Consider the following 21,614-nt stretch of genomic DNA (forward strand, 5'->3'; position numbering starts at 1 on the left):
CATTAATGCAAATACAGAACAAGCAACAAGAAGGCAGGACATAAGTGAACACTAAACACTTTAAAGATAACAGAGATCAGAAATGGGAGTCTGCTGTGTGGTAGTGATGTATAGGGATGGGGAGCCAGGGCAGGAACCAGAGGAGAACAGGGAAAACGTCAGGGCTGAGTATGAGAGCAAAAGCATTAGTAAAAATGTTCCAAGAGCAGACAGGACCCAGTACAGAAGTCTACGGTAAATAATGTTAGACTGAAATTCACAACGTTAAACAAATATATTGTTACTATTTTATTAATAGCTTTGAAGTGAAATACCATAACGGAGTCAATTTTTGACGGGGGAGTCACTGCACAACCACAACCACAACTCCACAATCTTACAAATTGAGTTGACAGTCTACTCAGCATAAATGCAATTAATGTCAGTCACAAGTTTTTTCAAAACTCAAAAGTTCTTGCTACAAAAAATGTTTATTCCTGTCTGGCACAAGAGTACAAAGAGCACAGTGGAAAAACAATAAACCATGGCTTACAAAGGAAGTTTGAGATAGTACTAAATAAAAAAAACACAAATTGACAAGAGAAAAACAATACACTTGAGGATTGAGAACAGTTTAGAAGTCAGCAAAGGAGGACCAAAGGATCAATTAAGAAGGGGAAACTAGAGTATGAAAGTAAGCTTGTAGGGAACGTCAGAACTGACTGTGAATGCTTTATAGATACGGGAACAGAAAAAAGATTGGTGAAGACTAATGCAGGTCCCTTACAGTCAGAAACAGAGGAATTCATAATGGTGAACAAAGAAACAGCTGATGAACAAAGTTCACACTTCATTTGTTTTCACAAAGGAGGCCACAAATAACACAGAGGAGAACACAGGGTTTAGTGAGAGAAGAAATGAAACAAAACTGTGTTAGTATATAAATGGTGTTTGGCATTTGATGGGATTGAAGGTCAATAATCTACATCTCAGAGTACTTGAGGAAGTAGCTCTCAAAATAGTAGATGCATTGGTTGTTATATTGCAAAAATTCTTTAGACTCTGGAACTTTCCTACAGATTGGATTGGCTAATGTAAACTCACTATTTAAAAAGGGAACTAACAAGAAAACAGGGAATTATAAACCAGTGAGTCTGACATCAGCAATGGGAAAGATGGTAAAGTCCATTACCAAGGATTTTATAGAACAGCACTTGGAAAATAGTGGTAGAAAAAACAGCGGTAGAATCAGATTAATTCCGTCAGCATAGATTTACAAACTGAAAATCATGCTTAATAAATCTACCAGAATTCTTCAGTAGCTGAAGAAACTACTGCAGTTGATCAGGGAAGGGGGGGGGGGGGGGGGGGGGGGGGGGAACCAGTGGATGCGGCGGTTTCTTTAGAATGTCATAAGGCTTTCGATAAAATCCCACATAAGACATTAATGTGTAAAATTAAAGCACATGGGATGAGAAATAGTACTTTGAAATGGATAAAAAATTGGCTAAAATGTAGGAATAAATGGACCTTTTTTTTGAATGGCAGGCAGTCACTGCAGTGATCGGTGCTAGGACCCCAGCTATTCAAAACGTATGTTAAATGATTTAGACGAGGGATCAAAACATAATATCTCAAAATCTGCAAATGACACAAAGCTGGGTGGAAGGTTAAGCTGTGAAGAGGTTGCAGAGATGTTGCAGTATGATTTGGACAGGCTGAGGTTGTGGGAAAATACATGGCTGATGCTGCATAACGTTGATTGATGTCAGGTTACCCACTTTGGCAAAAATGGGAAGGCAGATTATTATTTGAATGGCTGTAAATTGAGAGAGGGGCATGTTTATTAAGACCTGGTGGTCCTGTGCAAGTAGTGGCAGTCACCCCAGAAGTATCGGTTTCCAATCACAGTTCCAGCATTAGTTTCCTTACAAACTGCAAGAGTCATTTTCCTTTCTCAGTTGCCCTCTTTGGTTCTGTTTTTAGTTAGCATCTGTCATAAAAAGGCATATTTTGAAACCATGGATCCAATCAGAATGATTTTTATCACTTGTACACAACAATTCCAATGCCTATCTTGGCCAATCTGCCAGCTTGCACCTGCCATAAACTTAGCTCAATTCAAATTGTACTGCCACTAGTCATTACTAATCACTCCTTGAACAAGCCCTGGGGTAGTTTACAGTATCTGCTTAACAATTCTGTCTAATTTCACCCAAATGTGAGAATCCAACACTGTACAAGGTCAGGGTTAGACTTATAATACAAAAAAAGTAAAATAATTACATAAAAATAGTTTGCTCCTTAACCTTTGGGGACATAATGACCTTGTGGCATTTCTGCTAAACGATTTAATCCAGAAACTGATAATGTTCAATGGACCTGGGTTCGAATGCCACCAAGGCAGATTCAGTAAATTCAGTAAAATGTCTGGAATTAAAACTCTAATGACAACCTTGTTGATTGTAAGAAAAAACCCATCTGGTTTTAGAAAAGGAAACATGCTGGTGTGGTCTACATGTGACTCCATACCCACAGCAATGTAGTTGACTCTTAACTGCCTCTGGATTGGGCAATAAACTAGCCAGCAAAACCACATCCCATGAATAAATAAAAAAAGAACCTGTATTGCAAAAAGATAATTTACAATTATCAGGTCATTTACCTGCTTTAAAACCCAGTTCAAACACTTCTCAAAATAGTCTCCGATCCAGCTTTCAAGATTGCTCCGGCATTCATCAACCTGGTTTCGCAGCCACGATTTCACCAAAGAACTTACATCCGTATCTTCATCACTAAAAAATAGAAAGGATCAGAAATACTTCAGCTTTAAACTTCTTTCAAAACAATTTATTTTACAAGAACAAATTCTTTTATTTTTCCACAATGTTAACATTTGTTATTTTTGACATCTAGAAAATAATGCCATTAATCTTAAGAACTTCAAACAATCAACTGTGACGTACAGGAGTTCACAAACTGACACTTTATTCCTCCATTTGTTTTGCCAAGCAAATGAAAATAGAATTGAAGTTTGACACTGTCATGGTTTATGGTAAAGCTGGTGACACGCTTCATTTTACCTGAAAAACTCATTCAAAATCTTGTTATGGAAACGTTGTTTCTTAAGTGGTTTCACTACTGCCAGGAAGGCTTCAACTCTGCTTCAAGTTAAATTCTATAGTTTCACATTTCACAGAATTACAGAATTTATAAAAGTTCCCTCTAAACCCTTCCTATTTATGGACCCATCCAGATGCCTTTTAAATGTTGTTATTGCACCTCCCTCACCACATCCTCTGGCAATTCGTTCCATACCCACACCACTCCGTGTGTGAAAAGGTTGCCCCTTAGGTCCCTTTTAAATCTTTCCCCTCTCACCTTAAACCTATGCCCTCTATATTTGGACACCCCCACCTCAGGAATATGACTTAACTATTCTCCCTATCCATGCCCCTCATGATTTTCTGAATCAGAAGGGTTGAGAGGGATATGGTCCAAATGCTGGCAAATAGGACAAGATCAGATTGGAATGTCTGGTCAGTGCAGATAAGTTGAACCGAAGAGTCTGTTTCCATGCTGTATGACTCTATGACTTGACAAAAGGATTCAACTTATCGTGTCTGCCCAGCTCTACAAATGAGCAATTTAAGACATGTCACTATCCCATCTTCTCCCCATAAACCTTCACATTCTTTGTTTTTCAGATAATAATTGATGTTCCTCGATTGTCTCAATTAAGCCAGCCTCTACCACAACTTAAGGAAGTGGATTTTAGATCTTAATCACTCGCTGCCTGAAACTGTTTCCCTTCGGGTTGCCTTTTCTTCCTTTATTTGCATCAACTTGTTCTTAATCCTAACATTTTTTTCCTTCTATACACTGTGCAGACCCTCACAGTTTTGAAACCTCTTTCAAATCTCCTTTTAATCTTATTTTCTCCAAGGAAACAGTCCCAATTTCTTCAATCTGTGTAAATGACGCGCCTCATCCCTACGACCATTCTTGCAATGTTTTTTTCTGAAATTGCTGTAATGTCGTCTTCCTAAAGTGTGGTTCCCAAAGCTGAACAAAAAGTGTACTACTAACAATGATGATATTGTCATATGGACTTGTGTGCATTGTTACAGAGAATTTGAGAAGGATCAGATGCCTATCATATTAATGTAACTTGTAACTAGTTGCTAACATGTATGTAACATCATATAGATTACTGCAAGAGAAACCTCTAGAAGGACCAAGGACTGATCTTTCTCTAGCAAAATGCAGCCTTGTAGATTCCTACGGTTAAAAAGGATGGTGATGAGAACCATCATCACAAGCAGCAATCTCAAGCAATGCAGAAAGCTGGGATGCCCATATGACAGAATGTGGAAGAGTGAGACCTTACTGATACATACAAGATTCTAAGACAACGTGAATGGGTGGATGCCAGGGGGATATTTATTTTTGTAAGGGAGACTAGAACAAGGGAACACAGTTTAAGAACAGAGGTCTTCTTTCCCTCTCGGGAGTCATTAGCATTTGCAATACTTTTCCCAAGAAAGGGGTGGAGGTTATCACTGAATTCATTCAAGGTAGAATTAGATACATTTTTGGTGGATAAAGGAGTTAAGACTTATGTGAATCTAATAATAGTTATGTGAACATAATAATAGTTAAAACCACAGCCAGATCATCAATGATAGAATTGAATTGTCGAGCAGGCTTGTTGGGCCAAATGACCTAATCCTACTTCTAAATCCTATGATCCAAAACAATATTTCAGAACAGTTGGAAACAGATTCAAGGTGTTGCACTTTAGAAAGATTATCAGCAAGCTACGTCAAGTCTAGTACATTTGATGTAGTCTGCAGAGGTTTTAACAAAGGTTTAATTAGTGGGCAAAAACTAATTAAATGTATTTTAAGTACCTTATTTTTTAGAAAAAGAATTATCACCCAATGTGGAGCACAAAACCACAAGCGGAGGGTTAAGAGTTCTGTTATTTACCACAAACTTGATTGATTAAGTAACTAAAAAAATTGGTGAGGGCACAGCAGTAGACATTGTTTACATGGTCTTTAGTAAACCCTTTAACAAGTTCCGCATGGTAGACTAATTAATAAAATTAGATCACACAGGATTCAGGGTAAGCTTGCCAACTGGATACAAAATTAGCTTTATGGTAAGAAACAGACAGTGACATTGCAGGGTTGTTGTCAGACTGGAGGGCCATTCCACAGGGATCGGTCCTAGGTACACTTTTGTTATTTAAATAAATGATTTGGACGAGAATATGGGAGGAAAGGTTAGTTTGCGGATGACACCAAAACTGGTTGTGTGGTGGACAGTGAAGAAGGTCATCTAAGATTACAAAGAGATCTTGATCATATGGGTCAATGGGAGTGACAGGTGGAATTTAATTTGGAAAATGAAGTATTGCAATTTGATAAAACTAGCAAGGGCAGAACTTACACAATTAATGGTAGTGTAGAACAGCGAGACCTAAGGATTCAGGGACATAATTCTTTGAAGTTTGCATCACAGGGGAGACACGATGGTTAAGAAGGCATTTAGCACGTGTGCCTTCATTGCTCAGACCTTTGAGTAGGAGTTGGGATGTCATGTTGAGGTTGTACAGGACACTGGTGAGGCATCTTCTAGGGTACTGTGTATAGTCCTGGTTGCCTTGCTATAGGATAGATATTATTAAATTGGAGAGGGTTCAGAAAAGATACTACCAGGATGTTGTCAAGAATGGAGGGTTTGAATTATAAAGTTAGACTGGGACCTTTTTCACTGGAGAGTAGAAGGTTGAGAGGTGACCTTAAAGAGGTTTATAAAATCATGAGGGGCATAGTAACTGTCTTTTCCCTAAGGTGGGGGAGTTCAAAACAAGGTGGCATATTTTTAAGGTGAGAGGAGAAAGGTTTAAAAAAAAAGACAGGAGGGGAAACCTTTTTACACAGAGTGGTTTGTGTGTGAAATGAACTGCCAGAGGAAGTGGTACAGTTACAACATTTAAAATATATTTGGATAATCGCATTAATAGGAAAGGTTTTAAGGGATAAAGGACTAGTTTAGTTTGGGAACATGGTTGTCGTGGACTAGTTGGACTCAACGGTCTGTTTCCATGCTGTATGACTCTATAACCAGTTGAGTTAATGGAGTTCTACAGGAAACCCATGCAAAACACCTTCCTAATTCATTCACCGATTATATGAAATTTTGCAGTTAGACAAATGGAACTGTGTGCTATTTTTACATCTTTTATTTACTAGCTCAGTTCTAGGAATAGATGAAAACATTTGGTATTCTGTCAACTCCTGTTTACAAATCCAAAACTCAAAGTAATTTCTTAGGTGATCTTGAGGCTATGAGAGCTACTCAGAAGCTGGGAGTTCTGCAGCAAGTAACTCACCTTCTAACTTCCCAAAGACTGTTCACCATCCATCTGCAGAATGAAAGTCTACAAGGTGTGATAGAATACTCTCCATTGCCCAGATGAGTCCACCTCCAACAGCAATCAAGCTCAACTGCATCCAGGGCAAAGTTGCCCACTTGATCAGTGCCCTGTCTAATATCCTCAACAGTCACTCACTCCACCAACAAAGCACAAATACAGCAGTATGTAACATTTATAAGATGCATTATCAACAGTGTTTTCCAAACCAATGACCAAGAACAACAGATGCATGGGAACGCCAACTGTGAGTTCTCCTCCAAGCCACACACCATCCTAACCTAGAACAATATTTTTATATTCCCATTATTTTCACAGCATGAAAATACAAAAACACCTTTCTAACCAGCATTATGGATGTACCTGCACCAAATGAACTGCAATCGTTCAAGATGGCAGTTCATTGTCGCCTTCTCAGAGTAATTAGGAATGGGTAAGAAATGCTGGCCTAATCAATGACATTCATTTACATGAAGAACAAAATAAGTAGGTAATTATGATTTTAAGGTGGCGGTAAGCAACTTTCAACTGTCTAAATCAGAAGGAAGAGAATCAAAGTTGACATTCTAATTGCATGGTGAAAGTTGCAGCTATATTTATTCATGTTACAATCCTTGCGGGAAGTACTTTTATCGGTTAGAATGGCGGAGTTAAGTTGGCTTGGAAACAAAATAGCACTCAGAAGAAACTTCAAAAACCGGCCACAGCGGGTAGAAGCACATAAGCAAATGTTCATAGCTAAATCAGTATGAGGAATCACAGTGGTTAAAGATTCTCCAAATACTGGCCGCTGCAGCTCGATAATAGCACTAACCTCCAAGTTATAAAAATGCACGTTAACACCCAACTCCAGAGACTTGAGTAATAGAGCCTGTATTGCATCAAGGCAATATTACAATGTCAGCAATGCCATCTTTCAGATGAAATATTAAACATAAATCCCATCTACCTTCTCAAGTGGCTGAGAAAGATTCTACATCACTATTGGAAAAAGAACTTCGAGTTCTCTGCACTATCATAACCAAAACTATTTCACAACAATCATCACCAAAACAGATGATCTGGTCACTATATTATTGTTATTTGTGATATTAACACAGCATTTACGCAATTAAATCAGTGACTTTAATGGACAATATACTAAAGAAATGTTACTAGTACTTTTACCTGGACACTGGTGATAGCTACAGGTCAGATAACAGAAGAAACAGAAACATAAGCATACTAACCTCAGGAAGATCATGCCCATTCTGGATATTGTAGCAGGCGATGCACAACTGAGATCATGAGTTTCAAACACAAAGTTAACATTTGGTCCAAACTGAATTCTTTCTCCACTTGGCATGGTAAGCAGCCGATTATCATCTAGTACTGAATTTAAGGACTCAATCCACTCAGGATCAATGTCCCCATCACAAATAATCCAGGAGTGAATATCTAAACAGAAGTATAGAATACAATAATGGGTTACATTTTTAAGAGTTTGTGATGTGGAATTAGCAAGAGAAAATTAGGATTTCCAGAGCTGCAGACAGGGATAAAGTATAAATAAGAGATGAATAGAGAAAGGAATAATCATAGCAAAAGCACAACAAAGATATTAAAAGATTATAAGAATTAGAAAATAAATCATATCGCTGAACAAGAAGAAGAAAGCGCTACAATCACCTAGGAGAAGAATGCTCACACTAAGAAAGCAAAGGTGAAATATACCCAAGACAACAGAATAATCTCAGAACCAGATTTTTCAGATAATCACAGAAACTAACCCCGTTAAGTCTGATGGAAAGATACTTACATTGTGCACATCTTTGAGATAAAGACTTTGAGGAGATATAGAGTAAGGGATTAATAGCAGAAGGAGAAATAATGATGATATCAGAGTCAAATGAAGAAGTAGAGAGCTGGAAGTAAGTAGGAGCCCTAATATAATACAAGGTGAATGTGTTGTTGTAGATCGAACTGTAATAATAAATAATTCTTGGAGACAGTTCCATGGACTCTGGTAGCATTACTTTGGGAGACTAAGTGGAGTTACTCAGAAAAAACACTCAAGATTGCCTAGGCCCTATACTCTAGAATTCCTCATTACATCTCCCTGATTTCTTTAAGTTACATCATACAATTGCTCCAGTGTGGAAACAGGCCATTCGGCCCATTGAGTCCACACCGACCCTCCATCCAACCTACCACCCTACTCTGTCCTTATAACCCTGCATTTCCCATGACTAATCCATTTAACCTACACATCCTTTTTATGGATGGGCAATTCAGGATAGCCAATCCATCTAACCTGCACATCTTTGGACTGAGGGAAGAAAGCGGAGCATCCAGAGGAAACCCATGCAGTCACGGGAAAAATGTGCAAACTCCACATAGACAGTCACCCAAGGGTGGAATTGAACCCAGGTCCCTGGCACTTTGAGGCAGCAGTGCTAACTTACTTCTTAAATCTCTGTCCTTCACTCAATTTTGATCATTTGCCTTAATATTGTTGTTGTGGATCAATGTCAATTATTTACCTTGTTAATTAAGTTAAAGAAACTGTATAAATGCAAGATGTTTTTTATTATTTATATATGCTTTCTTTATCCTCTTCTGAAAGCAAGGTATGAATTCATGGCAGTAACTGGAAGTAGAATGCCATCCAGCTACTCAACTGAGCATGTTTCACTGTAGGATTTAATGTTACTTTCACCTGGGATCTGTACTTCCAGAAGAAGCTATTGAGAACACTATCAAGAGCAAGTATCTTTTTTTTATTTTTACATGGGGTGTGTGGGTACTGCTGACAAGGCCAGCATTTATTGTATGACACTAATTGCCCTTGAGATGGTGTTGGTAGCTACTTTCATGAACTACTGAGCTCCTTGAAATGTACATACAACCACAGAGTTGCTCATCCACAATTCCCCAGTCTATAGATACCAAGACCATTGTACCGACGCTATTACAGTACAGCGAGGATTGGCCTTGTACAGATCATGGATTAAACCTGAGACCTTCCCGGTTTAGACATATTACAACCTCAGTCAAAATGAAATTTGTGAGGTATGTGGTTTTAGGGAGAGCTACTCATTTACAAGTGGAAATTTTGAAACAACGTAAGATAGTTTTTGAGTACATATAAAAACAACTTTGGAGGTAAAATTGGGTTCTACGTAACAAAAAGCCATTGACCAAAATAACAATAACATAATTATGTAGCACATTTAATGCAATGCAACAACCCAGTGAATAAATTACTTAAAGAGTTGCAATAAAGGCATTTATTTTGGTTATAATAGAAATCATAGAAATCTGATTCTTACAAACTGAACTCAGGACGGATTGCTCCCACTCATCTTAAACCTCTATAAAATGTAACAGCATGCCGTAATCTATTACCAGCAACCACTTAAAACTTAACCTAAATATTTAAAACAAAATCAAAAGCATTTGTATTGTCATTTTCACTTATGCTGCAGGGGGTCACTTTTGGTTTTATGTTAAAACATTCTTTTCACTCTCAGTCAACTAATAGTTTTATATCAGTTGCATCATAACTTCTTACCCTGTGGCTCTCGAACAACCTGGCGAGCGCTGTTAGTTAACACACCATCAGACCATTCTCGAGTATCTATGTCAATGTGACCTAGGAGATGCTGGCGTGGCATGGCTTTTGGATTCATTGTGTACTGCCTTACTACCTTGTTTATTTTACCAAGAGCTGTCCGTAACATTCGCCATAGTATTGATTTCCCTGCTCCACTTGGTCCCACAATAACTACTCCCATTCTTTGGCGTAGTTGTTCAAAAAGTTCCAAAGCTTTCTTTATCTGGAAAAATTGCAGCAGTTATATAAGTTTTACCAGAGAAAGCACATTCTTCTTTAATGATCAAGTAGATGAAATTGTTAACAACTTTTTAACCATGGAGAAAAACAGAACATTTAATTTTCTTGAAAAATCTCTCATTCTATCAAATACGTAACAAAAGATTTCCCAGAGATCGCTGCTGCTGAATTGAACAGAAAAATGACCCATCTTTTAAGTTTCAGTTTACCATTATTCAAGCAACGTGGGCTTTGAAAAAGGATTCATTCAATTAGAGACTGAAAATTGTTAAAATCGTGAGGTTTGTAAGATTTTAAATATTTGGGATTGTAGCTTTAAATTTAAGGAAAATTGCTTGATCATCTGTCCTGTTCTGCCCTTGTCCCTGTATGTGGTAGAGGTTGCAAATTTTAAACAAATTAAAGCAGTGATTTTGGTGAGTTTCTGTACAGCATTTTGCAGATGGTACACACTTAGAATCATAGAATCCCTTCAGTATGGAAACAGTCCATTTGACTCAACAGGTCCACACTGACTTTCTAAAGAGTAACCCACCCAGACCCCATTCCCCTACCCTATTACTCCAATTTCCCCTGTCTAATGCACCTTATTTACACATCCTTGAACACTATAGGCAATTTAGCAAGGCCAATTCACCTAACCTGCACATCTCTGGACCGTGGGAGGAAACCGGAGCACCTGGAGGAAACCCATGCCAACACAAGGAGAATATGCAAACTCAACACAGACCCTGGCGCTGTGAGGCAGCAGTGCTAACCACTGAGACACCACGGTACCCTGTGTATTGGTGGTGGAGCAAATGACTGAGGAATCGGTGGGCTGTTTTGTCCTGGACGGTGTTGAATCTCTTGAGTGTTGTTGGAGATGTACTCATTCAGACAAATAGAGAATATTTTATTACAACCCTGATTTCCTTTCCTCTTAAGACAACAATCCCATTCCAAGTAATAATATAGTAAAATCTTCTCTGAACTGCATCCAATATGTTTCCATCCTTCCCTTAGCAAAATGACCCACACTGTACACAGTACTACATAGGTGATCCCATCAATGCTCTGTATAACTGAAAAATAACTTTCAATTTTTATTTTTAATTCCTAGCATCTGATCATCTCTGTCACCAGTTTTTATGTGACTGGTCTGATTTCTGGTCCATAGGAATCCCCAGGATGTTGACAGTGCTGAAATTTTTTAATGGTAATAATAGAGAAGTGATTGTATTCTCTTCTGTTAGAGATTGCTTACACTGGCACCTGCATAAATCACATATTACTTACCGCTTTTTAGCCCAAACCTGGACATAGACTATATCATGCTACATATGGACATGGACTGCTTCTGTACCTGAGGAGTTGCAAATCGTGCTGAACATGATATAATGATCAGCAACCATCCCTACTTCTGGCCATCAGATGGACAGAACACTATTGATGAAGTATCTGAAGATGATTGGACTTGGGACAGTCCTGCAATGGTGTTCTTGAACTGAGATGATTGACCTTCAACAACCACATCCTCATTGTAGTGATTCTGATTCCAATTAGTGGAGAGTTTCCCCAACACTCCAGTTCTTATTAGCTTCAGCAAAATTGGAGTCAAACTGCAATCCTACAGCCATCAAAGGACTTTGGGATATTAAACCCAGCGTGGCCAGGGAAAAGAGGCTTTGCTTGCTGGCAGAGGTTTTAAGAAACTCTCTGAAACCTAAGGAGAGCATTCAAGGATTTCATTTGGTCCAAAAGATGTGCAGGTGAGATGGATTGACCATGCTACATTGCCCATAATGTCCAGAGAGATGCAGGCTAGGTGGATTAATCACAAAAAAATGCAGGGCTACAGGGATAGAGTAGGAAGTGGGTCTGGGTGGAATGCTCTCCGGAGGGTGGGTGTGGACTCGATGGACTGAAAAGCCTACTTCCACACCATTGGGATTCTATGATTCTATGGTTGGTGAAATAAGGATACAAGAACCCAGCAGAAGCTCGGAACATTTGTGAACTGTTTCTGATAAGGACTATAATTCCATGCGTTGTGCAATGAGTGATAGCAAGAAAAGTAGAATATTCCTTTATGTAGTTAAATACAAGAACTGCCAACAAAAGAAAATAATCATCAGTTAATAATATATTTTTGTCAAATGTTGTAGTAAAAGTTTTAAAATGTGAAATAAATGTGAATTATCTTTTTCTTTCAGCATATAACTGGAAGTTTGAATTTAAGTTATAGGTCAGTCTCAGTAATTTTTCCAGTTATGATAGTGAATTTATTTCATTGAAAATTAAAATAGATCAACTATCATGGGCTGAGAAACAATCACCGTTTTTCAGCTTAATCAATCAGGGTTGGAGTAACATTAAATTAAGCAGATAACTTTTAGGATTTCAAAAAGGTATAATAAACATGTAACTCAAAGTCATGCAAAACGATAATTGGGAATAAGCATTAAAAATATTTCCATGAATATAATGCATTAATAATACAACAGAGGGAATCTCATTAAGTAGTGATTTGAATAAGAATATTCATAATTTAAAACCAGTTTGCTATTTTTATGCTAATTTACCTTATGTATCCCATAACATTGTAGAGAAATTTATTTCCACTGTCTCAATTATAGCAAAATAACATGGGTCAGTAATATTCAAATAACCCAAGTAACTGTTGCAGTATTTTTAGCTGACTTCATATTTACCTGATTAGGTATAATTTCCAGGTTTGCTTCTTCAAATGCTTCATTGAGAGCTGCAGCCAAGTCCACATATTCAAAATCTTTGAAGTTTACGCCAGGGAAAATATCTCTCACCAATGCATCAAACCTTGTACAGTCAGCAAATGTCAGTTTTGACATTGTGTTAAGACGCAGAGCCTGCACAACAATGTGACTTTCATCAACTGTAAAACAAAGAAATGGAAAATTACATTGTACCTAATCCAAATATGCATTTTTACAAAGGAGATGCTTTGTAAAATTCCAGGATTAAGTATATGAGCTGTTTAAGTATTAACATTAGTTGCACTTAAGGTAGGCATTAATAAGAGAACTTTGTATTTAAAAGTTTAAAGTGCACGTATAGCTAGTGAAATGGATTTTCAATTATCATTGCTTATAAACTAAAAAGGTAATTTTCAGAAAGGCTTGAAGGTACTGAAACACTGAAAGCTAGCACTGGAAAGGCAAATGGCACGTTAGTCTTTACTGCAAAGGAAATGGAGTATTGGAGTAAGAAAGGTTTGCTACATTTCTATAGCTTTGCACACAGTTTTGGTCTTGATATCTGCGGAAGGATATACTTGCCATTGAGATGGTACAGAAAAAGTTCACTGAAGTGATCACATTTTGAAAGTGTTGTTAAATTTTAACAGGCTGAATAAATCGCATCCAAATCTACGGATCAGTGAATCATAGAATGGCAACAGCATAGAAGACCATTTGTACATGTTACAATTGTTTTGGTTCTCTGCACAAGCAATCCCCAATTTCTGACCCTTTCACTGGAACTTTGCACCTTTTTTTTAAATACTTATCCAAGCCATATTTGAATTTGTCACCATCAACTTTCAGGAAGTACGTTAACAAAGAACTTCCTCAGATCATCATGTTTTCCCATTCACCTTCTTTCTTTGTTCTCTGGTTCGCAACAGAATCCTCTGTCAATTGGAACAGTTTGTCTCTAACTACTCCCTCCTGACCCCCAGGATTTTCAACACTTTTATAGATCTGCTCTCAACTCTCCTCTGCTAAGAGGACAGAGCTCCTCAGCTCCTGATCCCTCCACTGCCTTAGTCCAAACATGGACAAAAGAGCTGAATTTAAGATACATGATGAGAGCGACTGCTATTGACGTCAAGGTTGCAGGTGGTCAATTACTGTGTGAAGGTGTCAATGATCCAGCAATGTCTCCTGAATACATCTCATAAACCCATCCCACTCTTGGGCATTTCCATTATCCTGATCCCAGTTTCATCAGAGTAAGTTTTTTTTAAAAAACCATTAATATTGCTCTATAGCTTCTGCGTCTCTCAATAAGATCCCAGAAAATTTCCTCCCTTATAATCTTTCCACTACGGGCACCCTATGGCACATATACAGACATGCAATAGTGCCCCTCTGTTGTTTCTTAACTCCAACCAAACAGATTCTGTCATCAACCCAATGACAGCTTCCTTTCCCACTGAATCAATATTTATACTTCTCCTTCTCCTTTTTCTGGCTTGCCTTTCCTGAACACATTGTATCAAGGAATATCTACTAACCAGTGCTGTCCTTTATAAAATAAATGCCTGTAATTACCACAATAGTGTATTCCCATTTAACTGTTTGTGCCTATCCTCTCTGGGGACTACTGATATTTAAGCAATTGAGAGACAGTGATTGAAATGTACAAGGTTCCAAAGAATCAGGATAAAGAAATCGTGACACTATACCATGATTTCCTGTTTATGGTTTACAATTCCAGCATTTCCAAATTATTCTATTTATTGAATAACTTGATCTGAACAGATAATTACATTTCTCCAAATACAACTATTAGTAGGGGAATATCTTGCTGTCAATTAACAAACCTTCTTTCACTTATACAGATACTAATACAAGTTTTGTTGAAATCCATTGGAATGCTTACTTTTTGTTTTGCTTTTCTTTCGTTGTTGGAGCAAATTTCCACACCCCTTGAGGACTGTCTTCAGTGCTCTCAAACCCCAGTCATAGTGCTGCTGTGGCGTCAGAAGCTCTCTGAAATGTCACCATACACAAAATTTAAATAAACTTTTTATTTACTGCAACAGACAATTTACTATAACATTATATTTTGTTGCTTGTTTGCCATTTTTTGAAAGGTCTAATTCCAAAGACCAATCTTGTAAAAATGATCAAATGTGCTGTATCTTTATAGTACAAAACATTGGGAACTTAGAGGACTAAAGGATTAAAAAGGAACTCATGTTACTCTATACTGCAAACATCTCCTAAGTCCCCAAATTTCAGATAGTGGTAGAATACTCCATGAGACATTGACAGGCTATGAATTGATGGCTTAACAAAAAAGATAAGCCTTTGTAATTAAGTAATAATGTAAACGACAATAGGTTACAAAATTTAAAAAAGAGTAAGAAAAAATAAAGATTAAAAAGGAATGGAGACAGATAAAATAGAATGAAAATAAAAATAAAAGATCTTAACAGGCATCCAGAGCTTCACAATTAATCAAATTGCCAGTGCTGCATTAGCCAATTGGTGCATAGTAAGGTTGTGGGTCAGCAAAATAAAACACTTTAGCAATTCATCTACTTTTCCGGACAGTATTGATTAAGGAAAGATTGATGGCGAGGCTGCAAAGAAATTCCTGCTTTTTAAATGGAGTCACGGAGGAGCAAATGATGGTAGACCGATTTTCTGCTTATTTTCTTATCCAGAAGGTTGTACTTTCTAGTAATTTATCACTTCAACAGTATTAATACCATGTTAAACTCTGTTCTAAAATCCTGAAGCAAAGCTGGAATTGAACACTTCTGCCAAAGAAGCCAGTGCAAAATACTACAGAAATGAACATTCTGAAATAAGCAGAAAATGTTGCAATAATCAACAGATTAAGCAATGCCTGTGCACAAAGGTACGGCTCATGTTTCAGTCTCTCTGTGAGACTTCTGAGTTATTCTTTTCCTTTCCCTCCTTTCTCCCAAATTCACTAATTCTCTCCTTCCCTTCTCATCATTTTGTTTTCATTTCTGTCGCTCTGCTCTCTCATTCTTTCCTTCTTTTATGCAAGTTCCTTCTAGTCTCAGTGACCTTTTTCCCTACTTCTCTCACTTTTTCGCTCATCTTCTCCACCATTTCTGTTCTACTTACCGCTTTGCTTTACCCCTTTACCCTTTCACTTGAGAAATGAAGAGTATGATAGAGGCAGAAAGATGACTGGAGAGAGAGAGTGATAAAAATAGGTGGAGTTAATAAGAAATAGAGAACATCGTAGATTTGTTTAGCCACTTTCTCCTTCCACTTCTAATTTCTTTGGGTAGAATTTCATATGTCCTATGTCAGGTTTGGTGGCAGCACAGGTTGGTAATCAAGTAAGGGGTGGCGAGGATAGTGATGTGTGTGTGAAGAGAACAGGCAGGGATTCACCCTTCTCACCTCTATCTTGATTATGTTTAGGGCATTAAAGCCTTTAATTTTCTAATCAACCTGTTCAAAGATGCTATTACCCTCAAAGAACAAAGAACAAAGAACAAAGAACAAAGAAAATTAGAGCACAGGAACAGGCCCTTCAGCGATCTAAGCATGCACCGATGCAGATCCTATATCTAAACCTGCCACTTATTTTCTAAAGGTCTGCATCCCTTTACTCCCTGCCCATTCATGTATCTGTCTAGATACATCTTAAATGATGCTATCACTCCCGCTTCTACCACCTCCGCTGGCAACATGCTCCAGGCCCCCACCACCCTCTGTGTAAAGATCTTTCCACCCATATCTCCCCTAAACCTTTACCCTTTCACTGAACACATTACCCCTAGTAATTGAGCTCGTCACTCTAGGAAAAAGCTTCTTGCTATTCACCTGTCTATACATCTCATGATTTCGTAGACCTCAATCAGGTCCCCCTTCAACCTCCTCCTTTCAAAGGAAAATAATCCTAATCTCCTCAACATATCTTCATAATTCATAGTTAAAAATCACACAACATCAGGTTATATTGGAAGCACACTAGCTTTCGGAACGATGCTCCTTCATCAGGTGATTGTCAATCATCTGACAAAGGAGCATCGCTCCGAAAGCTAGTGTGCTTCCAATTAAACCAGTTGGACTATAACCTGGTGTTGTGTGATTTTTAACTTTGTACACCCCAGTCCAACACCGGCATCTCCAAATCATTCATAGTTCATGCCCTCCATACCAGGCAACATCCTGGTGAACCTACTCTGCACCAGATCCAAAGCATCCACATTCTTTTGGTAATGTGGCAACCAGAACTGTACACAGTATTCTAAATACAGCCGAACCAAAGTCCTATACAACTGTAACATGACCTGCCAACTCTTGCACTCAATACTCCGTCCAATAAAGGAAAGCATGCTGTATGCCTTGTTGATCTCTTTACTGACCTGCATTGCCACCTTCAGGGAACAATGGACCTGAACATTCAGATCTCACAGTACATCAATTTTCACTAGGACTTTTCCATTTACTGTATAGTTTGCTCTTGAATTGGATTTTCCAAAATGTGTCACCTCACATTTGCCTAGATTGAACTCCATCTGCTATTTCTCTGCCCATCTCTCCAATCTATCTATATTATGCTGTATTCTCTGACAGTCCCCTTCACTATCTGCTATTGCACCAATCTTAGTGTCATCTGCACACTTGTTAATCAGGCAATGAAACCTTTCTCTAAATCATTTATATATATCACAAACAACAGTGGTCCCAGCACAGATCCCTGTGGAACACCACTGGTCACAGGTGTCCATTTTGAGAAACTCCCTTCCCCTACTACTCTGTCTCCTGTTGCCCAGCCAGTTCTCTATCCATCTAGCTGGAATACCCTGGACTCCACGCAACTTCACATTCTCCATCAGCCTACAATGGGGAACCTTATCAAAAACCTTACTGAAGTCCATGTATATGAAATCTGCAGCCCTTCCCACATCAATCAACTTTGTCACCTCCTCAAAGAATTCTGTTAGGTTTGTATGACATGACCTTCCCGAACAAAATCATGCTGCCCATTACCAATAAGCCCATTTTCTTCCAAATGGGAATAAATCCTATCCCTCAGTATCTTCTCCAGCAGCTTCCCTACCACTGACGTCAGACTCACCGGTGTAAAATTACCTGCAGTATTCCTGCTACCCTTCTTAAACAAGGGGACAATGTTAGCAATTCTCCAGTCCTCTGAGACCTCAGCTGTGTTCAAAGATGCTGCAAAGATAACTGTTAAAACCCTCACTTCCCACAGTAATCTGGGGTAGATCCCATCTGGACCTGGGGGCTTGTCTACCTTAATGCCTTTTAGAACACCCAAAACTTCCTTCCTCCTTATGCCAACTTTACCTAGAGTACTCAAAGATCTATCCCTAACCTCAATATCCGTCCTGTCCCTCTCCTCGGTGAATACCTCCTCAGGAGCACGTTGGCACTTGAACGCAGCTCTTCTGTTTCAGAGGCTGAGGCAGTACCATTGCACTACAAGACCCTTCTCATTAAGACCTTCCCATGTTACTTCTAATTGGGGCCCTTCAGTGGTCAACAAACGCTAACACTGCCAGCAGCACCCACATCCCACAAATGGAAATACTCATTTGGACAATTTAGACATGCAGCTTTTTGTCTCAGTCATTTAAAAATAAAGTGAATAGTTGAGGTCACAAAGCAATTTGAGCACCTCACCATTATCTGCGGGCTCTCATGCTCTCACAGATATTTAATTAATTATGGATTCTTAAAAATTCCCAAATTACAATGTCGGATAGCTGATTCATAATTCTCTTGTTTCCATCTCCACTTTATTAAACAATGCAATTATGTGCAAGGTTCCAATCAAAAGGCACAGCTTCTGAATCAAGAGAACAATCTCAGTGTATCCTTTTCCTTACCTCCTCATAGACGTCAAAGGTCACAGACCTCTTGTTCCCATTAAAGAAACCACAATTCAGCTCTTCCCCTGCTCCTTTCCCAAAAAGGGAATTAGTCCCAAACTCTGTGTGAAAATATGTTTTCTCACCTCGCATTTATTTCTTTTGCAAAACACATCAAAACTGTGCCTGCTGGTTCTTTAGCCATTTACGAATAGCAACAGTTTCTCCCATTCAACTCCAATAGACCTGTCCTGACTTTCAAGTTCTATCTGCTTTCAAAGACATAATGACCAACTTGATATCCACCCTCAGCCCTTTTGCCCTCAATAATCCCAGACTCTTTCAAATCTCCCTTTTCTTTCCAAGATCTTTAGATATGTTGTAACGTCCCAGAACAATGCCCCAACACTTGATTATCCATTTCAGAGACTCTTAGAATGACGCCCAGCTACAAGGGTTGACCGCTACATTATACGGTACATGCCTGGCATCTTTCACTAAGTCAGTACTGCACAGATCAAAGTTATTGCCTTTAGCCCATCATTACCTCCTTTAGCCACTATCTTAGCTGAACCAGACTGTTTGCATTCCTAGCAATCTGCTTAGTCACAATAGCTTTCAATCCTCTATACTCAACATGCACACAATATATTTGCAATTTCATAACATCCCTCCCACTCCATCCCTACTTCAGTTCATCTTAATTCACAACTTTGTCATCTTCTACCCTCCATAACCTTGAGCTCATTCAAAATTATGTATCCACATATCCTAGAAGACCAAATCTATTCATTCACTGCACCTGTTCTCATCTGATCTATGTTTGCTCTAGGTCTCCCAGTGTCCTGATTCTAAATTTTCATGTTTCAGTTTAAATTTCTCCATGGCTTCAATTCCAGTTAACTCCATAACCATTTCTAGATCGATGAACTCCTTAATGCTTCCCCAAATATTTTTCTCACTCTGGCTTCTTCTTTCCTTCGCCGAACCATTGGCAACTGTGTTTTCAACTGTGTCATATATTGTGGAGTTCCTTCCCTACATAGATCTCATCCTTTAAGAACCCCCTTCAAAATCAATCTGTCTGGTCAAGCTTTTGTACGCTCATCCCAATAATTAATTTGTGGTCGGCCTGTTATGCTTACATTTCTGGCGTGCCTTACAACATTCTCAACATTGCAGGCATTACAAATAATGCAAGCTATTAGGAGTATAGCTTTATAATTAACAAACAACACAATTTCTAACACAGTAGATAAAATGCTGAGGTGAATACTATGTCTGTTTGAAGTTACACTATGAATAGATATTTAATCTGTGGTACAACTATCTTCAGTAAATTACATTTATAATGCAAAACTAGTGAAGTAAGAAAAGTTTCTCAGATCATACATTGAATTAATCTGTTTTGTTACTCTGCTGTTATGTCAATGGCAGTACAAATGGATGGAGTTCATTTGACATTTGATGCAAATATTTAGAATTACAACATGTTTCACTTGCAAAGAAGACAACATTATTTTAATACATACTTGGACAGAGTAAAGAGGGCCACTAATTTCCTGCCCAAAATGTTGCCATCTTTAAATCCTTCTGCATAGAGAATCACTTCAGCAATAAGTTCATTATCTGGTCGAGACATGGCAACAGGTCGAAAGAGTTGTTTCAGGTTATCAGGGAGCTTCTGTCGTCCTCCATATCCTTTTCCAGCAGGATTCATGGTGATAAATATTCCAGAGTTTGGATCAAGATCAACCTAAAATTTCAAGCAAGGTCATGTATAAAATCATGCATGCAAACAAATGAAATACTTGTTTAAGAAAAATTATATTTTACATTATAAGGTACTACAACCCCTATTGAGTTACAAACTTTGGGACAAATACAATCGGCATTTGAACAACAGATGTGCTTTTGCTTTGCTGACAAAATTTATTTAGAAATGTAAATGGTTGCACAGTTGATGGGAGATAAAAGATATTCAATGCACTGTCTAATTTAGCAATTTAGTTGTGGTGGAATAAGCAAGTTAATAACCTGGCCTCAAGGTTGACAATTGTACACAATACTGGCTATCTGACTGGCCATCTATTTCTAAATTTAATTTGTTTTTGTGTGTAATATAGTTTCATACATGCAGTAAAATCTTCAATGCCCTAGCCATTGACTATTATGAATAAAATGGTTTTACTTTCATACAGAACGCAGAATGGCTGTACCTCATCTGAGTTTTGCCATAAGGCAAATGAACAGATACCTGAAATTGCAAGAGCATAAAAAATTCCAAAAAGTAACCTCCAGAAAAAAAAATGTCATTTTATCAGCCATTTGATCAGGATCTCCTCTAGAAGTGGATGGCAGCAGGTAGAAATGAGTACTTTGGTCTTGTTGGATTAATAATGTCACACAGTGATTGCAGTCAAGATACTGTGCATGCGTGAGGATAGTGCAATTATAGATGAGTGTGGCATACTATAACAGCAGATTTCCTGGCAGGAGTAACTGGAAACAGTAGCAATGGTTCTGTCTATATAGCAATATGCATTACCTCACTCTGCAGCCCTTTCTATTAGTGCTCCAATGGTAGCAGCACAAGAGATTATTAGGAAAAATGAAAGCACACGAAAGTGGAGGTAATCTGATGACATGAGGAGGTAGAAAATGAAGGCCTAGCAATTCAGAGTTCTGCATTCAGTTTCGAGTATTGAAACTCGGGAATGATATATTGAAAGGAGGTACGGAGCACATTTACCAAAACAATTTCAAGACTTAAATTATGA

The 21,614-nt window shown here is 38.2% G+C and overlaps 1 protein-coding gene across 2 annotated transcripts in view; it reads right to left on the reverse strand.

The window, feature by feature from the left end:
- The window catches only part of dync2h1 (dynein cytoplasmic 2 heavy chain 1), a 571,463-nt gene that overhangs the window by 427,658 nt on the left and 122,191 nt on the right, over positions 1-21,614 (reverse strand). For both annotated transcript variants that reach the window (XM_072577509.1, XM_072577508.1), the window contains exons 36-41: positions 20,367-20,590; positions 14,883-14,992; positions 12,953-13,152; positions 9,978-10,242; positions 7,654-7,861; positions 2,645-2,774 (exon numbers count right to left, since the gene is read on the reverse strand). In XM_072577509.1, coding sequence (XP_072433610.1) covers positions 2,645-2,774; positions 7,654-7,861; positions 9,978-10,242; positions 12,953-13,152; positions 14,883-14,992; positions 20,367-20,590 — 1,137 coding nt within the window. The remainder of the gene's footprint in view (positions 1-2,644; positions 2,775-7,653; positions 7,862-9,977; positions 10,243-12,952; positions 13,153-14,882; positions 14,993-20,366; positions 20,591-21,614) is intronic.

This window comes from Chiloscyllium punctatum, chromosome 9 (genome assembly GCF_047496795.1).
Source record: "Chiloscyllium punctatum isolate Juve2018m chromosome 9, sChiPun1.3, whole genome shotgun sequence".
Lineage (NCBI taxonomy): Eukaryota > Metazoa > Chordata > Chondrichthyes > Orectolobiformes > Hemiscylliidae > Chiloscyllium > Chiloscyllium punctatum.